Source organism: Tupaia chinensis, unplaced genomic scaffold (genome assembly GCF_000334495.1).
Source record: "Tupaia chinensis unplaced genomic scaffold, TupChi_1.0 Scaffold149256_1, whole genome shotgun sequence".
Classification (NCBI taxonomy): domain Eukaryota; kingdom Metazoa; phylum Chordata; class Mammalia; order Scandentia; family Tupaiidae; genus Tupaia; species Tupaia belangeri.
The window spans coordinates 635,788-655,075 of NW_006209101.1; the positions used below are offsets into that span (position 1 = coordinate 635,788).

The 19,288-nt window shown below is 38.6% G+C and overlaps 2 protein-coding genes across 2 annotated transcripts in view; one reads left to right on the top strand and one right to left on the bottom strand.

The window, feature by feature from the left end:
- The window catches only part of LOC102473720 (matrin-3), a 10,572-nt gene extending 4,897 nt beyond the window's left edge, over positions 1 to 5,675 (bottom strand). Inside the window, exon 1 of the mRNA XM_006171083.2 lies at positions 5,600 to 5,675. Coding sequence (XP_006171145.1) covers positions 5,600 to 5,675 — 76 coding nt within the window. The remainder of the gene's footprint in view (positions 1 to 5,599) is intronic.
- Positions 1 to 19,288, top strand: part of LOC102474565 (cAMP-dependent protein kinase type II-beta regulatory subunit) — a gene marked incomplete at its 3' end in the record, with an annotated part of 109,629 nt that extends 90,341 nt beyond the window's left edge. The window contains 4 exon segments of the mRNA XM_006171084.3: positions 7,208 to 7,314; positions 8,970 to 9,123; positions 16,839 to 16,940; positions 19,260 to 19,288. Coding sequence (XP_006171146.2) covers positions 7,208 to 7,314; positions 8,970 to 9,123; positions 16,839 to 16,940; positions 19,260 to 19,288 — 392 coding nt within the window.

A 19,288-nucleotide genomic window follows, 5' to 3' on the forward strand; every position in this document is an offset into this window, starting at 1 on the left:
TTTTTTCCCCATTTGATATTTTAGAACCAATCAATGCTTATATCCTGTTCTACCTGCCCTGAAAGAATTAAAATATAAATAGCAAGCAAAATAAAATACATATCACCCTTCAGAATTGTGATAGGTGACCATATGTTGCCTGGGTTGAACTCATTTTGGTAAAGTGGTCCCCAGGGGGCCAATTAGCATGACATCAAGAAAGCTCTGTTTTACTGCCACATTGGCTTCATCTTTAGCCCTGGCTGCTGTTCCACAAATAGGTGCCAGAGCTCACACAGAGACCCAAGAAGGGGATGAAACCACTTCCTGCCAATGCATCATCATCATTCTCCTGAGTTTTTCTTACCTCACAAGAAGATGCAAAATTATGTTCCGTGTCCCAATAAAATTTGATTTTTTTAATTAAACATTTTAAATCAATATCCAATTTACAAAAATTCAAAAAGAACAAAACAGTAGTCAAAGAAAGGAAATAGCTGTCTCCCAAAAACCTAGTTTCTCAGGAACCAAGTTCTTTTAGTACTGTCGTGTGTTTTTTCCATGGTTATGCAATTCATATGCCAGTGTATTCTTTTAAAGATTTTTGGCGGCAGCAAAATCTACACAGTATTCTGCCCTGCTTTTCACTTTTCATTAAGAACATGTCAAAGTTTATAGAGACTCTGTATTATTTTTAAAAATAATTGCTATCAGTATTAATTTATTTATGAAAGTTTTGTAGCATTAATGTATTATAACACTAAACCATGAAAACATGTTAATGTTTTGCCGTTGTCTCTTATGTTAAAATTGTGTATGTAACAGAGGATGCTCCAAATAGCCAAAACAATATTGAAAGAAGATTAAAGTTACAAGACTTATACTTCCCAATTTAAAGACTTATTACAAAGCCATAGTAAAAATGGAATTGAATTGGGAGTGCACAAGTAAAGCTATAATATTTATATATATGGCCAATCAATTTTTAACAACGATGCCAAAACCATTCAATGGGGAAAGAATAGGCTCTTCAACAGATAGTGCTGGGACAGCTGGACAGTCACACACAAAAGAGAACAAAGTTGAATTCCTACCTCACCCCATATACAATATGAAAAAATAAAAAAAAAACCTTAAAGACCTAAAATATTAGAGCTAAAGCTTAAATAACATAGGGGTAAGTCTTCATGATTTTGGATTTAGCAATGGATTCTTAGACAACAAAAGCAGAAACAAGAAAAGAAAAAAGACAAATTGAACTTCATAAAAGTGAAACATTTTTATTTTAAAATTTATTTTAGAGAGAGATTTTTGCGTGCATTCACTGGAGAGACAGAGAGACAGAAAGTGAGAAATCACTCCCCCCAGGGGGGATGGCCATGCCACAATCCCTTCTCCTCCATTCTCCTGTCAGGATTTTGGGCATGCATGCACACACACCTGGCATGAGTTTAAGGCTCTGGAGTCTGGGACTTGAACTGCTGTCGACTATGTGGAAGTCCAGCAACATAACCATTTCACCATATGCTGGTTCCAGGTGAAACATTTTTAAACATCAGAGGACATTATCAAAAAAGTGAAAAGGCAATCTACAGAATGGGAGAAAACATTTGCCCCATATTGGGTCAAATTATTCAAAGGATGTAAATAACACAATCAACAATAATAAAAAACACAATTTAAAAGTAGATAAAGTACTTCAATAGATATTTCTCCAAGGAAAATATACAGTTAACTAACTTCCAATGAAAAGATTCTCAGCATTAGGGCAATGCAAATCAAAACCACAATGAAGTACCACCTCATTCCTAGTGGGATAGCTATAATTAAAAAAGGAAAATAACAGATATTGGCAAGAACATGGGGAAATTAGAATCCTTATATACATTGCTACTGGTAAAGTAAAATGGTTCCACTCCTGTGGGAAACAGCTAGGTGGTTCCTAAAAAAAAAAAAAAAAAAAAAAAAACTTAAATGTAGACAGTCCCTAGGACCTTGTGACTCCACATCTAGGTGTACACTCAAAAGAATTCAGAAGAAACATTTAAGCAAATACTTGTACACAAATGTCATAGCAGCACTATGAAACAACTCAAGTGTCATCAGCAGTTAAATAAATTAACAGATGGTGGTATATACATACACAGTGGAATACTATTCAGCTTGAAAAGAAATGAAATATGATACATGCTACAATGGGAATGAATCTCAAAAGTATTACACTAAGTGCTATAAATCAGATACAAAAGGTTATGATTCTGTTATATGAAATATTCAGGAAAAAATAAGTCTACAAAGATAGAAAATAGATTGGTAGTTGCCAGAGTTTAGTGGGGCAGGAGAGTGGCAAGTGACTGCTCAATGGGTTGGTACAAGGTTTTCTTTTGGGGTAATGAAAATATTTTGGAACTAGGTAGTGGTAGTGGTTGCATAGTTGTGGCCACTGAATTGATCACTTTAAAATAGTTAAGTCTGTGACTGGCTACATGGCACAGTGGTAATATACTGCTCAAGAGAAGTGGGATCTCATGTGGCACTGCAGTTCAGATTTGTAGTGCGGTCAGCCTGAAACATGCCAGGCATGTGTAAGTGCCCAGGATCTGGAGGACTGGAGGAAAGGAATCACAGTGTGACCAAACCTTGTGGAAGTTGCTCCTCCCTTTCTTCCTCCCTCCCCTTCCTCCCTCTCTCCCTATTTCTATCCCTCCCTTCCCTTCTTCTGTCTTTCTTTCATGCATGTACATGTACTCTGTTAGCAATTAAAGCTAATTATATAGGGCCAGCTGGTAGCATGGTGGTTAAGCTGGATCCCACATGACTAACAGCACTATTTGAGTTCTAGACCCAGCAGCTTCAGAAACATGCCAGGCACATATGCATGCAAACCCAAAATCACAAGGGGAGCGGAAGAGAAGGGATTGTGGTGTAACCATCCACCTGGGGGATGTTTTCTCACTTTCCCTTTCTTTCTGTCTCTCCCTGGTGAGCACACTGCCATACAGCAAACTAAAAAGAAGAAATAAAGTAAAAAATAAAATTGTTAAGTTTATGTTATATGAATTTTAAGCTCAATAAAAAATTTCTAGTTTGCTCTGACCACTACTTTTTAACATTGTCCTAGAAGTTCTAGCTCTAATGTGATAAGAAAAGGAAATAAGCATAGTTTTTGAAAAGGAAGAAATATATCATTTTTTACAGGTGATATATCTAAGTAGAAAATCTAAAAGGATTAACAAAAATACTCCCAGAACTTGAGGCCAGCAGGTGGCATGGTGGTTAAGGGCTAGTCTCCCACATAACTGACCATGGTTCATGTCCCAGACCCAGTAGCTTAAAAATCACTCTGGGCGCATGTTTGTCCATGTCCAGAATCCCAAGAGAATGGAGGAGAGGGGATTACAGTGTGGCCATCCCCTCGGGCATTCCTTCTCACTTTCCTGTGTTGCTCTCTGGTGAGAGTACATGCCCTTTGGCAGAAACCAAACCAAAACAAAATAAAACTCTCAGAGATAGTAAGTGATTATAGCAGGATATTAGGTCATTATTTAAAAGTTAATCGATTTCCTATATATCAGCATAAGTAAGTGGAATTTGAAATTAAAAACACAGTGTTATTTATTATACTTCAGCACACCCGTCTTCTCCACCAGTGAAACACTTAAGCATAAGCCTAACAAAAATATGTACAAGATCTAACAAGATCTATTGGGTTGTTGGAAAAGTTATGACTTTTTTTTCTGTTTTTCTATGCAAAAATGTGCCATGGCTTTTCTGACAATCCAGTAAGTGAGGAAAATTACAAAATTCTGGTGAGAGAAATCAAAAAGTCGATAAATTGAAATAAAAATGTTCACCTGTTGAAATATCCATTTTGGGGAACCAGCAGTTAGCATAATGGCTATGTCGCTGGACTCTCATGTAGTTGACCACGGTTCGCATCCTGGACCCAGTGGCTTAAAACTCACGCCGGGCGTGTGTGCGTGCGTGCCCAAGATCCTGAGAGTAGAATGGAGGTGAAGGGATTGCGGTGTGGCCATTCCCCCTGGGGGGTGATTTCTCACTTTCTGTCTCTATGTCTCTCTCTCTGCCTGTCTGGTGGGCGCACGCGCCCTATAGCGAAAATCTCTCAAAAAAAAAAAAGAAATATCCATTTTGTAAGCCAAATAATGTGATTGAATGTATAAAAGAAAATGAAATAAAAAAAATTTTTTTAAAGAAAGACATAGTCTATGTTCATTGATAGGGAGACTCAGTATTGTCAAGATGTCAGTTTGTCCCTACTTGACCCATATTCAGTACAATCCCAATAAAAATCTAGCAAGTTATTTTGTAGATAGTGACAAACTGATACTACCAAAATAGTGTGGTATTAGCAAAAGAATGCACAGATTGATCGGTGGAACAGAATAGAGAGCTCAGAAACAGCTCTATATGAGGAACTGACTGATTTTTGACAAAGGAGCAAAGGCAATGTAATGGAGTAAAAATAATCTTTTAAAGAAACGGTGCTGGTGGGAACCAGCAGTTAGCGTAATGGCTATGTCGCTGGACTCCCACGTAGTCGACCACAGTTCACGTCCCGGACCCCGTGGTTTAAAACTCACGCCAGGCGCGTGTGCGTGCGTGCCCAAGATCCCAAGAGGAGAAGGGATTGCGGCGTGACCATCCCCCCTGGGGGATGATTTCTCGCTTTCTGTCTCTGTGTCTCTCTCTGTCTGGTGAGCGCACGCGCCCTATAGTGAAAAATCTCTCCAAAAAAAAAAAAAAAGAAAGAAAAAGAAACGGTGCTGGTAAACAACTGGACATCCACATGCAAAAAAAATGAATCTATGCTAAGTGACATTGGCACAGCAGTAATAATATAGTGCTCCATGCCACTGAAGTCCTATGGGAAAGTCTCAGGTTAAAGGTCTCCCTGTTCATTCTAGGTACACATGTATGTGTGTGATCCTGGCTGGATGAGGCCAAGGGTGGATCACGATGCTAATACCCTTTTAGGGTGTCTTTTCTCTCCCTCTTATTCCCCTTCTATCTCTCTCTTGTGCCTGCCCCTTCTCTCCAAAGAAATACGCTTTAAAAAGAAATCTAGTTATACATTACACCTTTCACAAAAGTTAACTCAAAATGGATCGTAGACCTAAATAGAAAACACAGAACTATAAAATTTTAGAAGAAAACATGACTAGATTTAGAAGAATTTTGGAAGATAGCATGACTAGTCATCTAGATAGGAAATCTAGATGACTTTGCATTTGGTGGTGACATTTTAGACATGACACTAATGGCATGATCCATGAAAGAAAGAATTCATAAGCTGGACTTCATTAAAATTTAAAAATTCTGTGCTGCAAAAGACACTGTCTACAGGATGAATAAAACACGCCACAGACAGGGGGAAGATGCCTGCAAAAGATACATCTGATAAAGGACTGTTACCCAAAATATACAAAGAACACTTAAAACTCAACAGTAAGTGAACAAACAACGTGATTTTAAAAATGGACCACAGATCTTACTAAAGAAGATATACAGATGGTAAATAAACCAATGAAAAGATGCCCCACATCATATGTCATCAGAGAAGTGGAAATTAAAACAACAGTGAGATACCACTACAGACCTAATAGAAAAGCCAAAATCCAGAACACCGACTGTACCAAGTACTGGTGAGGATGTGAAGCAACAGGAACTCTCATACGTTGTTGGTGAGAATGCAAAATGGTAAGCCACTGTGGAAGACCATTTGCTGATGTCATAGAAAACTAAACATGTTCTTACCATACACTCCAGCAGTCACACCCTTTGGGAGTTGAAAACACATTTATGCAAAAAGCTGCATGAAGATGTTTATAGTGGCTTTGTAAAAAATAATTGCTAAAACTTGGGAGCAATTAAGATGTACTTCAGTAAGTGAATGAATAAACCGTGGTACATCCAAACAATGGAATATTACTCAGCACTAAAAAGAAATGAGCTATCAAGCTGCAAAAAACACGAGAGAAACTTGAAGAGAGAAACTAAGCGAAAGAAGCCCATCTGAAAGGCTAGTGTGTAATTTCAACTATGCAACATTCTTGAAAGGGCGAAACTGGAGGCAGTAAAAAAGCTTACTGGTTGCCAGGCTTAGTTGGGGGGGAGGGATGAATAGACTGAATACAGAGGATTTTTAGGGCAGTGAAACCATTCTAGTATGAAACTTTTTCTGTATCCATTTGCTTTCTATATTCAAAGTTCTTGCTATTGTTCCTGTATTTATTATGAGTAAAGATTTCTGTCACCTTTTAGTTGATTCTTATTTCTAAAATTTATCCTTAAGCCTTGTTAACCACATTTTGGCAGGATAGAAATCTTGTAGAACTTTTTAGTTTTGATGTTTTTGACAAATCTGCCTAGTGAGATAAATGGTTGCTTTTTGAAAAGAACCTTAATGACAAAGAATAGTGACAGAGTACTTGCCTCAGTCATTCCTGGTTTTGCTTTTGTTGTTTTTCTAGTTCATTCTTTTTTTTTTTCTGGTGCTAAGCCAAAAAGAAGTGTTGGAGACAGGATCTAAACTTAGCAAGTATTTAGGTAATCCCTGTATAAATTCTAGTGATGGTTAATGTATGGGAATTTTGTTTGTTTTCAGCTGCCAGAAGGTGTATGCACTATCGAGAGGGAAAGGGAGAAAGAAGCCCCAATGAGGCATGGTCATGCCACAGTCTCTTTTTCTCCATTCCTCTATCCTTTTGGAATTTGGGACACACACACATACGTGTGGCATATTTTTCAAGCCATTTGAGCTGAGATTTAGACCATGTAGTCAGCCATGTAGGATTTAGCTCCCTTAACCACCAGGCCATAAGGCTGGCCCCAGAAGTTTTAAAGATGAGCATCTTCAACAGAAATTCAAAATATTTCTTTCAAACATGGTCATTTTAGTTGCTAAGATTATGTTTCATGAAGTATATGGTAGTTTGGTGGTTAATTTTTCATTTTAAAGTGGTGGTCGTTGCAAATATTCTGAAATAGAGTAATTACAATTACTTCCATTCAGATACAGAAAATGAAAGTAAATCTATAATCATCTTGTTTGTATATAGCAAGAAGACTGTATTTATTTTTCTGATAAGACTTAATGGCAGTGATGAGATTTCCATTTCTTTGAGTTTGTTCACAGGAATATAAAAGGTAACTATGGTTACTTAAAACATGTTCTTGATAAAGATTATATCTTTTTGAAAAACAGGAGCAGATGTCTCAAGTATTAGATGCCATGTTTGAAAAATTGGTCAAAGAAGGAGAGCATGTAATTGATCAAGGAGATGATGGTGACAACTTTTATGTAATCGATAGGTAAGTTTTGCCCAATCTCACTATTGAAATTTAAAGAACCTTTTGCGTAAAATCTCTGTGGTTATTACGATAGCAGACAAGTTAATACATAGTTGTTGTGCTTCTGTCCTCTTACTACTACATAAAAGTCACTGTAAACCTGATGTGAGTACATTCAGTGAAACCACTAATCTTTTCACGGATCATGAAAAGAGGCATAGTTTGTAGAAGAGCTGATGATTTTTGGTTAGTTTAATTTATAAAATCTCAGTCATTTAATGTGAGCATTTGCATTTGTAAGTTTCATTTGAGAAATATTGGGTTATCAGAAAAGTCATGATGTATTTTTTTCTTTTTTTTTAATTTTTAATTTTTTTTTTTTGGAGAGATTTTTGTTAAAGGGCGCGTGCGCTTGCCAGACAGACAGAGACATAGAGACAGAAAGCGAGAAATCACCCCCCAGGGGGGATAGTCACGCCGCAATCCCTTCTCCTTCATTCTCCTCTTGGGATCTTGGGCACGCACTCACATGCGCCTGGCGTGAGTTTTAAGCCACCAGGTCCGGGATGCGAACCATGGTCCAGCGAGATAGCTATTACGCTAACTGCTGGTTCCCATGATGTATTTTTTTCTATCTTAAAAATGCGTCATGACTTTTCCGGCAACCCAATAGTATGTAATAGTATTCATATGTAGTAGATGCTATTATAATGAAAATAATAGTATTACACATTTAAAATCACAATTCAAGCAGACTTTAAAATGTTCTTGGAAAATGGAATTCAAATATGAGTTTATTTGTATTTAAAAAATTAAAAAGAAAAATAAAAGAAAGATGAGCACAGAAAACTATTAAACAGACCAGGGTCAGATATTTAGTCTGAATTTCTACAACTACAATTTTCACTTTAGAATTGGGAGTTGATGTAAAGGGCATATTGTGTCAAGGACCAGAGAGTAAGTATTTTAGGCTTTGTGGGCCATAGTCTTTGTTGTCTCTCCTTAATTTTGCTGTTGTAAGCATACAACCAGTCGTAGATAATGCGTAAACAAACAAGTGTGTTTATAATCCAGTAAAGCTTTATTTACAAAAGCAGGAGCCAGTTAGTGGGTTGTAGTCTGCCAACTCCTGCTGTAGATTGTAAAGGACCCTTGTAACTTCTGAAGAGTATGAACTAACCAGCGTTAGAGCTATAGCTTTTCTTTAAAAAGTTATTTTATTCTTATAATAAAAGTAATACATGTTCATTTTAGACACAGAAACTCTTAAATTAGATAGTAGCTGCCTCTGAAGTCCCTCACTGTTTTTATGCTCTGACATGACTAATCAGTGGTTTGAAATATGTGCCTTCAGATTATTTTACCTATGCATACAGCATTTGATTGTAGTTTCAGTTATTTTTCTATCCTTTATATTACTGTCTTAAGTTGTATTGTTTTGTTCCATTTTCTCCAGCAGGCACATGTCTGGCCCTTACCCTAGTCTAGTCGATGTTCTCTTCATGCCGATCTGGAACAGACTGGCACATACTGACACCCTTTTATTATCTGTAGTCAGCAGAGAGGTTAGACAGGCTGGAATTAAGATCCTCCTGCTCAGGGCTCATCTCTGAAATAATGTTGTCATGAGATGTTATGTGAATTACTTTTACCTCTAATTTACATATGTCCAACAGAGGAACATTTGATATTTATGTAAAATGCGATGGTGTTGGAAGATGTGTTGGTAACTACGATAATCGTGGGAGTTTTGGCGAACTGGCCTTAATGTACAATACACCCAGAGCAGCTACAATCACTGCTACCTCTCCTGGTGCTCTGTGGGGTTTGGTAAGTAAAATATTTCTCTGACCTGAATGTTGTTTGTAAAAATCCTTAGACAGGGCCAGCTGGTGGCATGGTGGTTAGGGTGGTTGTATCCCACATGGCTGACTGTACGATTTGGGTCTCAGACTCAGCAGCTTGAAAAGCACATTGGACGTATATGCATATCCAGAATCCTGAAGGAAGTGTGAAATGGAGGAGAAAGGATTGTAGCATGACTATTTTCCATGGGTAGTACTTTCTCACTGCCCTCTTCTCACTTTCTTTCTCTTTCCAGTGAACACATGTACCCTGTGGCAAAAATTTTAAAAATCATTATAACTAAGCCAAGTACATACAGTGTTTTTTTTTTTAATTTTAAAATTTTTATTTATTTTTTAAATTTGCTATAGGGCACGTACACTAACCAGAATGACAAAGAGAGAGAGAAGGGGAGTGAGAAAGCAAGCCACCAGGCCCAGGACTTGAACCTTGGTTGACCATGTGGGAGTCCAGCACCTCAACCACTATGCCACCTGCTGGCCTCAGTATTTTAATTCTAATAGGCAGAATTATTTGGGATCATCAGTGATCATGGAATTCATTAAGCAACTACCCCATGCACTTAGATACTAAAAAATGTGCTGAGTCATATCTTTCCCCCTTTTCTCCAGTCAAATTAGGAGCGTGGAACCAGCTGGCCATGGGAAAGATACGCAGATCCACAATGCTCCACATTTCACCCACTCTTACACAACCAGTCACAGGGCCTGCAAATGGCATAGTGGTTAAGGGCACTGAACTCCCACATGGCCGATCATGGTTCAAGTCATGGACCTGGCGGCTTTCTTTCTCACTTTCCCTCCCTTTCTTTCACTCTGTCCCTCTGGTCAAATTAAAGGAAAGAAAGGGAAAGAAAAGGAAGGAAGGAAGGAAGGAAGAAAGAAAGGAAGGAAGAAGGAAAGAAGGAAAGAAAGAAAAGGAAGGAAGTTAAATAAAATGATTAAAGAAAAGAAACAAACCTAGCCACATAAACAAAGCCTTCTGTGCTTGTTCTCAGCTGGCTTTCTGAGGTATGTACTTCTGGGGGTGGAGCCAGCAGTCTGTTTTGGAGTAAGCCTTCCAGGGGATTCTGATACATGGTTTGATAGCTACTATAAACTGACTGTCTTAGTGATATTAATCAATTGGTAATAAGTTGCCGTTGGGCCAGTTGGTAACTTGGTGGTTAAAGGCAGCTAGATTGCACATGACTGATTGTGTGTGGTTCAAGTCTCAAACTTAGTGGCGTGAAAAACACACAGGGTGTGTGTGCACGCATGGCCAAAATGCCTCAAGGAAGGAGGGATGGAAGAGAAGAGATTATGGTGTGACCCCACCCCAATGGAGTTACTGCCCCCCACACCCACAAAGTGCATATGCCCCCTGACAATTAAAAAAAAATAAAATCTTCTTGTCAAATCCCACAAATTTAATCAGATTCTCCAACAGTGGGACCTGGATGTTAGGAACTTTAAATAAATTTCCAAATGATACCACCTCTGTAAGACTTAAAGTTGATTTAAAGACATGTTTGGGTGGCGTGAAGGTAAGGAGGTAGATTCTTTTTACATGGATAGCAGGATGCAAAGTATCACATTCTACTAAAGTAGACAGGAAGATTGTATCTAAGGTAGTGATTTTCAGACTTTACTGTGCTTACAGATCACCTGGGAATCTAGTTACAATGAGTATTTGGTTTGGGGTGGGGCCTGTGATTTTGCATTTCTCATAAGCTCCCAGGAGATGCCAGTGCTGACCAACCTATAGTTTTGACATAAATCTATTAGGTAATTTCTCTTAGATCCTCTTGTGGCAGGAGAAGAGTTTAAAATAATGTCAAATATGTTAGCAGTCTAATTTCCAAGGGCTATAGTTTTATGGAAGTTACACATTATTTTTATTTTTAAGAGAGATTTTTGCTATAAGGCATGTGCACTCAGTGGAGAGACAAGAAAGAGAAATCACGGGGAGCGGGGGGCGGGAATGGCCATGTCTCAGTCCTTTCTTCCTCCATTCTCCTCTTGGGATTTTGGGCATGTACGTACATGCGCCTGGTGTGAGTTTTAAGCGTCCGGGTCTGGGACCTGAACCCTGGTCAACTATATGAGAGTCCAGCAATGTATCCATTATGCCATCTGCTGGTTTGTGGAAGTTACACATTATTCAACCAAAACTCAGCATTTGATTCCTAAATAGACTTAGCTGATAAAGATATCTCTTAATCAGAGAAGCAGGACATTTTTCCTATCTTTCTTTTTAAAATTTCTTTTAATCTTTAATTTTCTTTTAATCCTGATAGAGTGTGCACATGGTAAGAGAAAGGAGCACCATCCTCTACGAGGATCTGATCAAGCCACAATCCCCTTGTTCCAGGCGTCCAGCCCATCAGGTCGTGGGCACAAGTACGTGTGTCTGGCATGTTTCAGGGTGAGCAGGCCAGAGATTCAAACCCCAGTCACCCTGTGGAATCTGAGGAATGCTCTTGAGTAGCACGTTACTGCCCTGTCACAGAGCTGGCCCTACATGTCTTTATTAAAATCAGGCAGTTCCTGTATACTTACTAAAAACGTGGCATCCCTTTTTTAAGTTGTAGAAGAAAAGTTGGAAATGTTTCAGGTGGAAGGAAACTCCTTGCTTGAAGTATTTGAAGTCTTGTCAAAGATGTGAGTTCCCAAAGCCAGTGAAGAAAAACTCCAAACTAGGGCAGACCTTGGTCCACAGGAAGTGATTATGTGTTGTTAAAGTGCTGGGCTAAATCTGGAGTCTACCATGATCTGTTTCATTAGGAAGGTATAATTTGAAAATTTAGTCATCCCAACTGGGTTGCCAGCCAGGATCAGACTGTCAACACAGTAAGGGCGCCTCCTACTTTGCTCATTCTCCATGCAGGATCAAATATTTTGCTGATTGACCTCTTTGAACATTGGTAGTTTTCAGCCCTGGCAGATCCCTTAATTTGGTATAAAAGGCCCAAACTTTCTCAGTATATTTAATACTTAACCTCCCAAAACCCATTTTCAGAGCTTGTTAGTCTGTTAATAATCTTTATAAAAGTGGGCAATTTGTGATAATCACCTTGGGGTATGTGTATAAGTACAGTAGTTTTCTTAAAAATTAGAATAATTAACATTATTTCATATTTCAAACCTGCTTTTTAAGAGCAACTTGCCTAACCAAGCCCTTCTCAGGGAACGTCAAATAGAAAAGACATTTTTGCGATCAGTATTCTGGAGTTGTGCCATGTAAGTGCTGCTGTAAAGATAAGCAGATATCAAGAGGTTCTTTATCCATGGGGACTTTAAAAAGTGCATGGAAAACTGGAATTAAAGTACAAGTTTGTTTTATCTTTTTGTTTTTATGCCAGAGGGCATGTTCCTATGCCCAAAAAGGAGAGAAAGAGAAGAGAGAGAAGGAACCCACCATGGGGCATAGTCACGCTGCACTCCTTTTTCCTCCATTTCTCTATCCCATCAAGATCTTGGGCTCATGCACACCCAGGGCCAGGATTTGAACCATGGTAGGCCATGTGGAATCTGGCTCCCTCTGCACAGTGCTTAACCACTGCATTACCAGCCTGGCTCACGAGTTTAGTTATGAGAAAAAAATTTTAAAACTCATGCTTTTTTTTTTTTTTTTTTTGTCATAGACATCTTCCATGAAGTTTTAGAAGACCCTCCCACCTCATAGAATAGTGAATTCTGTAAATAATACTTGTCACTGTTTGTCTTAGGGGATTAACTAACCTGCTGGTACTTCAAAGAGGTGATTACAGAAATATGTAGGAGGAAAGCATTTAAAATTGGACTTTCTGGACTTTATATGTCATAGTGGGTGTGAAGATTTGGTCACTAATAGAAAATACTTCCTAAGAAAGATAACCATTACGGTTCATTTCTAAATTGCTAAACTGTTTTAGGTCTTCTGTATTTTACAATAAACTCTGCTCATCAAATGGTGTCGTACCTGGTTCCCAAAACTGATTTCATACCAGAATCATTTGAAGAGGCTTTATGAAATGTAGCTTATTAAGCCCTTAATGCAGAGATTTTGAATCATAAAGTCTAGGATCTCAGATTTTTTTTTTAAGTGTCAGAGGGTGCATGCTCTCACCAGAGAGAGACAGACAAAGCAAGGGGTATGGGGTGGGAGGAAGGCATCCCTCCATGAGGCATGGTTATGCCACAGTCCCCTCTCCTGAACTTCTCCATCTTGTCAGGATTTGGGGCATGCACAAGTGCCTGCATGTTTTTCAAGCCACTGGACTTGGAATTTGAACTGTGGTTGGCCATGTGAGATATGGTCCCTTACCTACAAGGTTACCCAGCTAACATCTCAGCTATCTTTATTTTTTTTTTAATTTAATTTTATTTATTTTTTTGCTACAGGGTGCATGCATTCACCAGACAGACAAAGAGAGACAGAAAGCGAGAAATCACCCTTAAGGGAGGATGGCCATGCCGCAATCCCTTCTCCTCCAGTCTCCTCTCGGGATCTTGGGCACGCACGCATACGCACCTAGCATGATTTTAAGCCACCGGGTCCGGGACTCGAACTGTGTTCGACTACATGGGAGTCCAGCGACATAGCCATTACACTAACTGCTGGTCCCCTCAGCTATCTTTTTTTTTTTTTGTAATTGAGATTTATTGGTTATGTCAAGACTCAGTACAGACATTTCAATTTGTACCCATTTCTTAACATATGTACCAAAAATTTAAAAAGCCAAGTATAGCGATTCTTTTTAAGTTATTCCAGCAACATTCCAGCTTCAAATTTGTAGGCAAATTTTCCTTAAGAGGATATCAAGAACCATTGTCTTCAGATGTTGAAAGCTGTTATGTAAGTCCCACCAAATCACAATGTATTATCATACACACTACATCAAATTTCCAATCTTTCACAGCACAGTAACAAAATTATTAGGAAAACTGGACTACCACGACCAAAGATGTTACAGAGTGCACACAATTCTGACAGGGAGAGCAACAATCAGAGAGTGGTTTTCTTTAGGAAACAATACTACTAAAAAACATAATAGAAGTAATTTAAAATATTCAAGACACATTAAGTGCATGACTGTGACTCCAAACTGCCATTTAGTATGCTTTGTATTTAGGATATAAAAACTACCCATCCGCCCCCACCTATGGAATATTAACCTGGCACGCAAAAGAGTCAAAGCCTCCTAGAAGTCAATATCCCACTCTTTTCTGGTTGTACTGAAAAATAAACAACCAGTAAATGGTTTCACCTCTTAAAAAAAAATTTACACTTAAAAAATGGGATGAGGTGGGATCCCTACTCACCATCTTCAGCAAATATATGTGACCTTTATTTCATCAGTGACTTAACCATTTAAATGTGGACAAGAGCCACTTGTGCCGTATAGGGAGGAATTATCTAAATTTGAATGTCCTCAAGCATTTTTAAAAATGTTTCTAGAGCTACTGAAAAACTTGCATTTACAATATAGTTGATAAAAATATTTCTCTGGATTGTACAAGAAGGGAGACAGGGACCATTGATAAGACATGGGATATGACATTACTCAGACTTGACTTCTTTCTCGCCTGCTTCATCAGAGGGTGGACTCTCCTCATTTTTAGTTTCTCCACTTTCTGCAGGTAAATCTTCTTTAGTGTCTCGGTTGGCCCCTTCAGCCTGTTTCCCCTTTGCTCCCCTTTTCCCTTTTGTTTGCACTCTTTTGTCTGAAGCTTTATTCTTCCCTGACGCCTTTTTGGGCTTCATCTTCACTTTTGCAGGAGGTTTAGCCAACAACCTCCCCAATCTCCTCTTGGGCTCTTCCTTGGCCGCCCCCTCGGCCGAGCTGACCTTCCTCTTGGGCATCTTGGCTGCAGACAGGGTGCGTGCCTGCTGGGTGCCTGATGAGGCCGTGGCGCGCCTAGAGCCTTTGTGGAGTTGAGCGGATAAACCCTACCGCTCCTCCCGCCGCACAAGCTGCTGGAACTCTTCAGCCATCTTTCTTAATGTGATAGCTGATGAGGGTGCAGAACTAGGCTTGGACTTAATTATTTCTGCTAATTGTCTTGTAATAGTATATCTTCTAAAAAAATAATTAAGTAAAAATTATAGCCAGTACCAAAGTTATAATAAATTGAGGAATAAGACATTTAATTTCTTGGTGTCTAGTTCATCTGGGCTGCTATAACAAACTGCCAGAGAATGGGTGGCTTAAACATTTATTATAGTTCTAAACGCTGAGAAATCTATCAAGCCACTGAAGACTGTCTGCTGGGGCCTGCTTTCTGATTCACAGATGGCTGTTACCTTCTAGGTCCTCACCTGGTGGAAGGGGTGAGGGGGTTTTCTGAGATCTCTTTGAGGAGGGCTCCACACTTAAGACCTAATCACTACAAAGGCCTGCATTGCCTAATTCTATCATGTCTGGGGTTGGTTAGGATTTTAACATAGATTTGGGAGAATACAAGCATTTAGTTCATTAACCTAGAGACTTAAATGCATACTGACGTTTCTCCCCATTATACTTGTTCATTTAAATTCCACCTTAGTATCTTGGCATCATAATCTATTAGTTAAATAACATATCCCAATTGGTATTTTATTACAGTGGTGTAACTGTTTATCAGTATAATTATTTGGACTTTTATTTTTGTAAGAATTTTTTCAAAATAAAATTTTTAGAAAAATCAATTTTGGGAGTTGGCAGGTAGTGTGGTGGTTAAGGGCACTCTCGTGGCCACCTGTGGTTCAAGTCCCATACCTGGCGGCTTGCTTTTTTTCTCTCTCTCTTTCTCTGTCTCTTTCTCTCTCTTTCTCTCTGTTCCTCTCTGGTCAAATTAAAAATAAAGTGAAATAAAATAATTATTTTAAAAAATCAATTTTGAGCTGTTACCTCTAACAATGTAGTGAGTTTTTCAGCTGACCTCTTTGAGGTCATGTAGCATAAACATAAACAGGCACATTTGAGAGTATGAACATGATCAACACTGGAATTCAACCTTAAGAAAGTTATAGTTTCTTGGTGGTTTCACATTTTTAAAAAAGAAAATTCTGACATAATGTGGTTATGAAAAATAACCCAGAGTCTATCATTTTTCAAGATTTCTCTTATATTTGCTTTTTGTTTTAAAAAAATTTAATAGTGTTTTTAATGCTTTTTTTTTTAATCCTACAAACTATATTACAAAACACAGAAACATCATGACTTGTGTACTTGTTTGTCTTTGTGTATGATGGAAATACATATTGAACAAAACAGTTCTACTATGAGAAATGTACTTTGAGATGTTCTGTTCTACCTTGTTTCTGAAATGCTAGTCATGTTCCACCTCATTGATTTCACAGCCCTCTAGGACTGCCATCCACAATAAGGGAATGTGGTACTAGTGTTTTTAAATGGTGTGATAGCGCCTCCTTGTGGATATAACCTAATTACATGTTAGTTAAACTAATGTTAGAATAAAAGCAAACTGATGTTTCTTTTGTTAAAAAAAAAAAAGCAAGTCATATTTTATATGGTTCTATGCTATATTTTGTCCTGAATGAGGTAAAAATATCACGGGAGTTGCATTAGAAGTGTAATGATTTTAATCTTTCATTTCAAAATCTTCAATTGTTGTTCCATGTAAAGAATAAAATAGAATTATTTGTTCAGAATTCCCCCACCCCCATAAAAATTTACCTTTTAATGGTCTTTGTATTTTATATTCTGCCTTTAGGACAGGGTAACCTTCAGGAGAATAATTGTAAAAAACAATGCCAAAAAGAGAAAAATGTATGAGAGCTTTATTGAGTCACTGCCATTCCTTAAATCTTTGGAGGTAAGTACATGTTTATGTTTTTATTTTGTTAAAAAAAAAACTTCTGTTTTGTTAGGAATATTTAATTTTATAGGAAGTTTTATTTGAGTAAAGATCTATCCATATTTCAGTTTGGAAAGATCAAGTATTGATATTTATTGTTGTTTTTAAGGTTTTTGTCATAGGACGTGTGTGCTTGCTAGAGAGACAGTGAGAGGGAAGGTGAGAAATCACCCCTCAGGAGAGAGGGCCATGCCACAGTGTCCTTTCTCCTCCATTCTCCTCCTGGGATTTTGTGCACACATGCACACGTACCGGCATGATTCTCAATCCTCTGCATCTGTACTCGGACCATGGTCAGCTACGTGGGAGTCCAGCACCTTAACCACTACACTACCTGCTGGCATCAAATGTTGGCGCTTTTATAACTCATGATTTCTTTTACTGTTTATAATTGCATTATTTTAACAAGTGAACATTGGGTTGTCTGGAAAGTCATGATACATAAAAAAACAGGAAAATTCATCATGACTTTCCCGATGACCTAACAGATCCCTACGCACCATCTTCAGCAAATATATGTGACCTTTATTTCATCAGTGACTTAACCATTTAAATGTGGACAAGAGCCACTTGTGCCGTATAGGGAGGAATTATCTAAATTTGAATGTCCTCAAGCATTTTTAAAAATGTTTCTAGAGCTACTGAAAAACTTGCATTTACAATATAGTTGATAAAAATATTTCTCTGGATTGTACAAGAAGGGAGACAGGGACCATTGATAAGACATGGGATATGACATTATGTGCCGTACAGGGAGGAATGATCTAAATTTGAATGTCCTCACCCAGCCCCTCTCTCTCTCTTTCTCTCTCTCACTCATCTTTGTTATGTACTCCTCTTCTCCTTAAAAGTGGCATTCTAGGCCTCTGTCCTTGGCATCTTCCCTTTTTAGGCTACATTTTTTCACTTGGTGAATATGTGGAATCCTATGGCTTTAAATACTGTATGCTGAGGCCTCCCACAATTCACTTGGAAGGCCCCTCCCTTGAGTGCCAGGCTCATTTATCCAAGTGCACGTTTAACATCTCTTCAGCTGTCTGACAGACACCTCACACCTAACACGTCCCGAATCTCCTCCTCCTCTCTCCTAGATGGTAGCACCAGCCTTCTAGTGTCTCAGGCCAGAATCCTCAGTTAGCACTGACTCATCTGTTTTCCCCACCCACGTTCAATCTGTTAGTAACTTTATCTACCCTGACTTCAGAATATATAGTCCAGTATCAGTAATTTCTTACCAATTTCACCACCATCACCCTCTGTCTCCTAGCCTCTTGCCTGGCTTATTGGAATCACAAGAATAATCCTTTAAAAATGTAGGTCATGGTCTTCCGCTGTTTCAGACCCTTGTCACAGGGCCTCCAGAGCCCCCCGCAGTCTGTCCTGTGCCCCTACCTTGCTACCCTACCCCATGGTTCTTGCTCCACACTTGTCATCCCACTCTACTTACTAGCTTCTTGCTGTTCTTCAAGCATCCCCAAGGGCCTTTGAACTTGCTGTCTTGTCTGGAACGCCCTCCTACACAGCCCTGTGGCTCCTTCCCTCTTCCCTGTCTTTTCTTAGCCCAGATGTCTTCTCAGTGAGACCAGCTGTTACGTTCCATTCTTTGAAAGTAGAAACTTAGTGAGAAATGGGTTGTTGTTGCTCTAAAAATTCAACTTTACTTTCCATACTTCACCGTTAAACTCCATGTTTTTCTAGATATTTTAGGCTCACATTTGAAATATCTTGAACATAATTAAAGAGGAGCTTACATATGCACCCACAATGTCAGAATAGTAGTACTTCGCCTTTCTAATATCTCTGTCGGTAGTCAGTTAATGCCTGGTAGGAATGTTGGCCATGTTACAGAATGCATGTTGGGCAGCTGATCTTCTCTAGCAGCATATCACATTAAATAAAAATAGATCAGGGGTTGGAAATCCAGTGCCTTCAGAGCTGGGCAAGTAACATCGAGAACATCAAGCCAGGAAGAGACTTTGACAAATTGGAGGACATGTGTTCCCTCTGAAGAAACAGCTGCTATTCCACCAGTTTTATTGCTGCCATGTGGAAATAGGGGCCGAGTATTGCTGAGTGTTCTGATTTTTCAAGGGAAGCTGGAAATTAAAAATTTTTATGAAAAAATAGTTTATTTGAAGATGCTGGTCATTGGTTAACAAACACACGTACAACTCACATACTGCTCAGTTTACTTGTCCTGTAGGCTACTAGTACTTAACCTCTAAAACAGACAAGATTACTTATTAGTCTTTTTCTATTTTTTTTCCCCCTTTGTAGGTTTCTGAACGCTTAAAAGTGGTTGATGT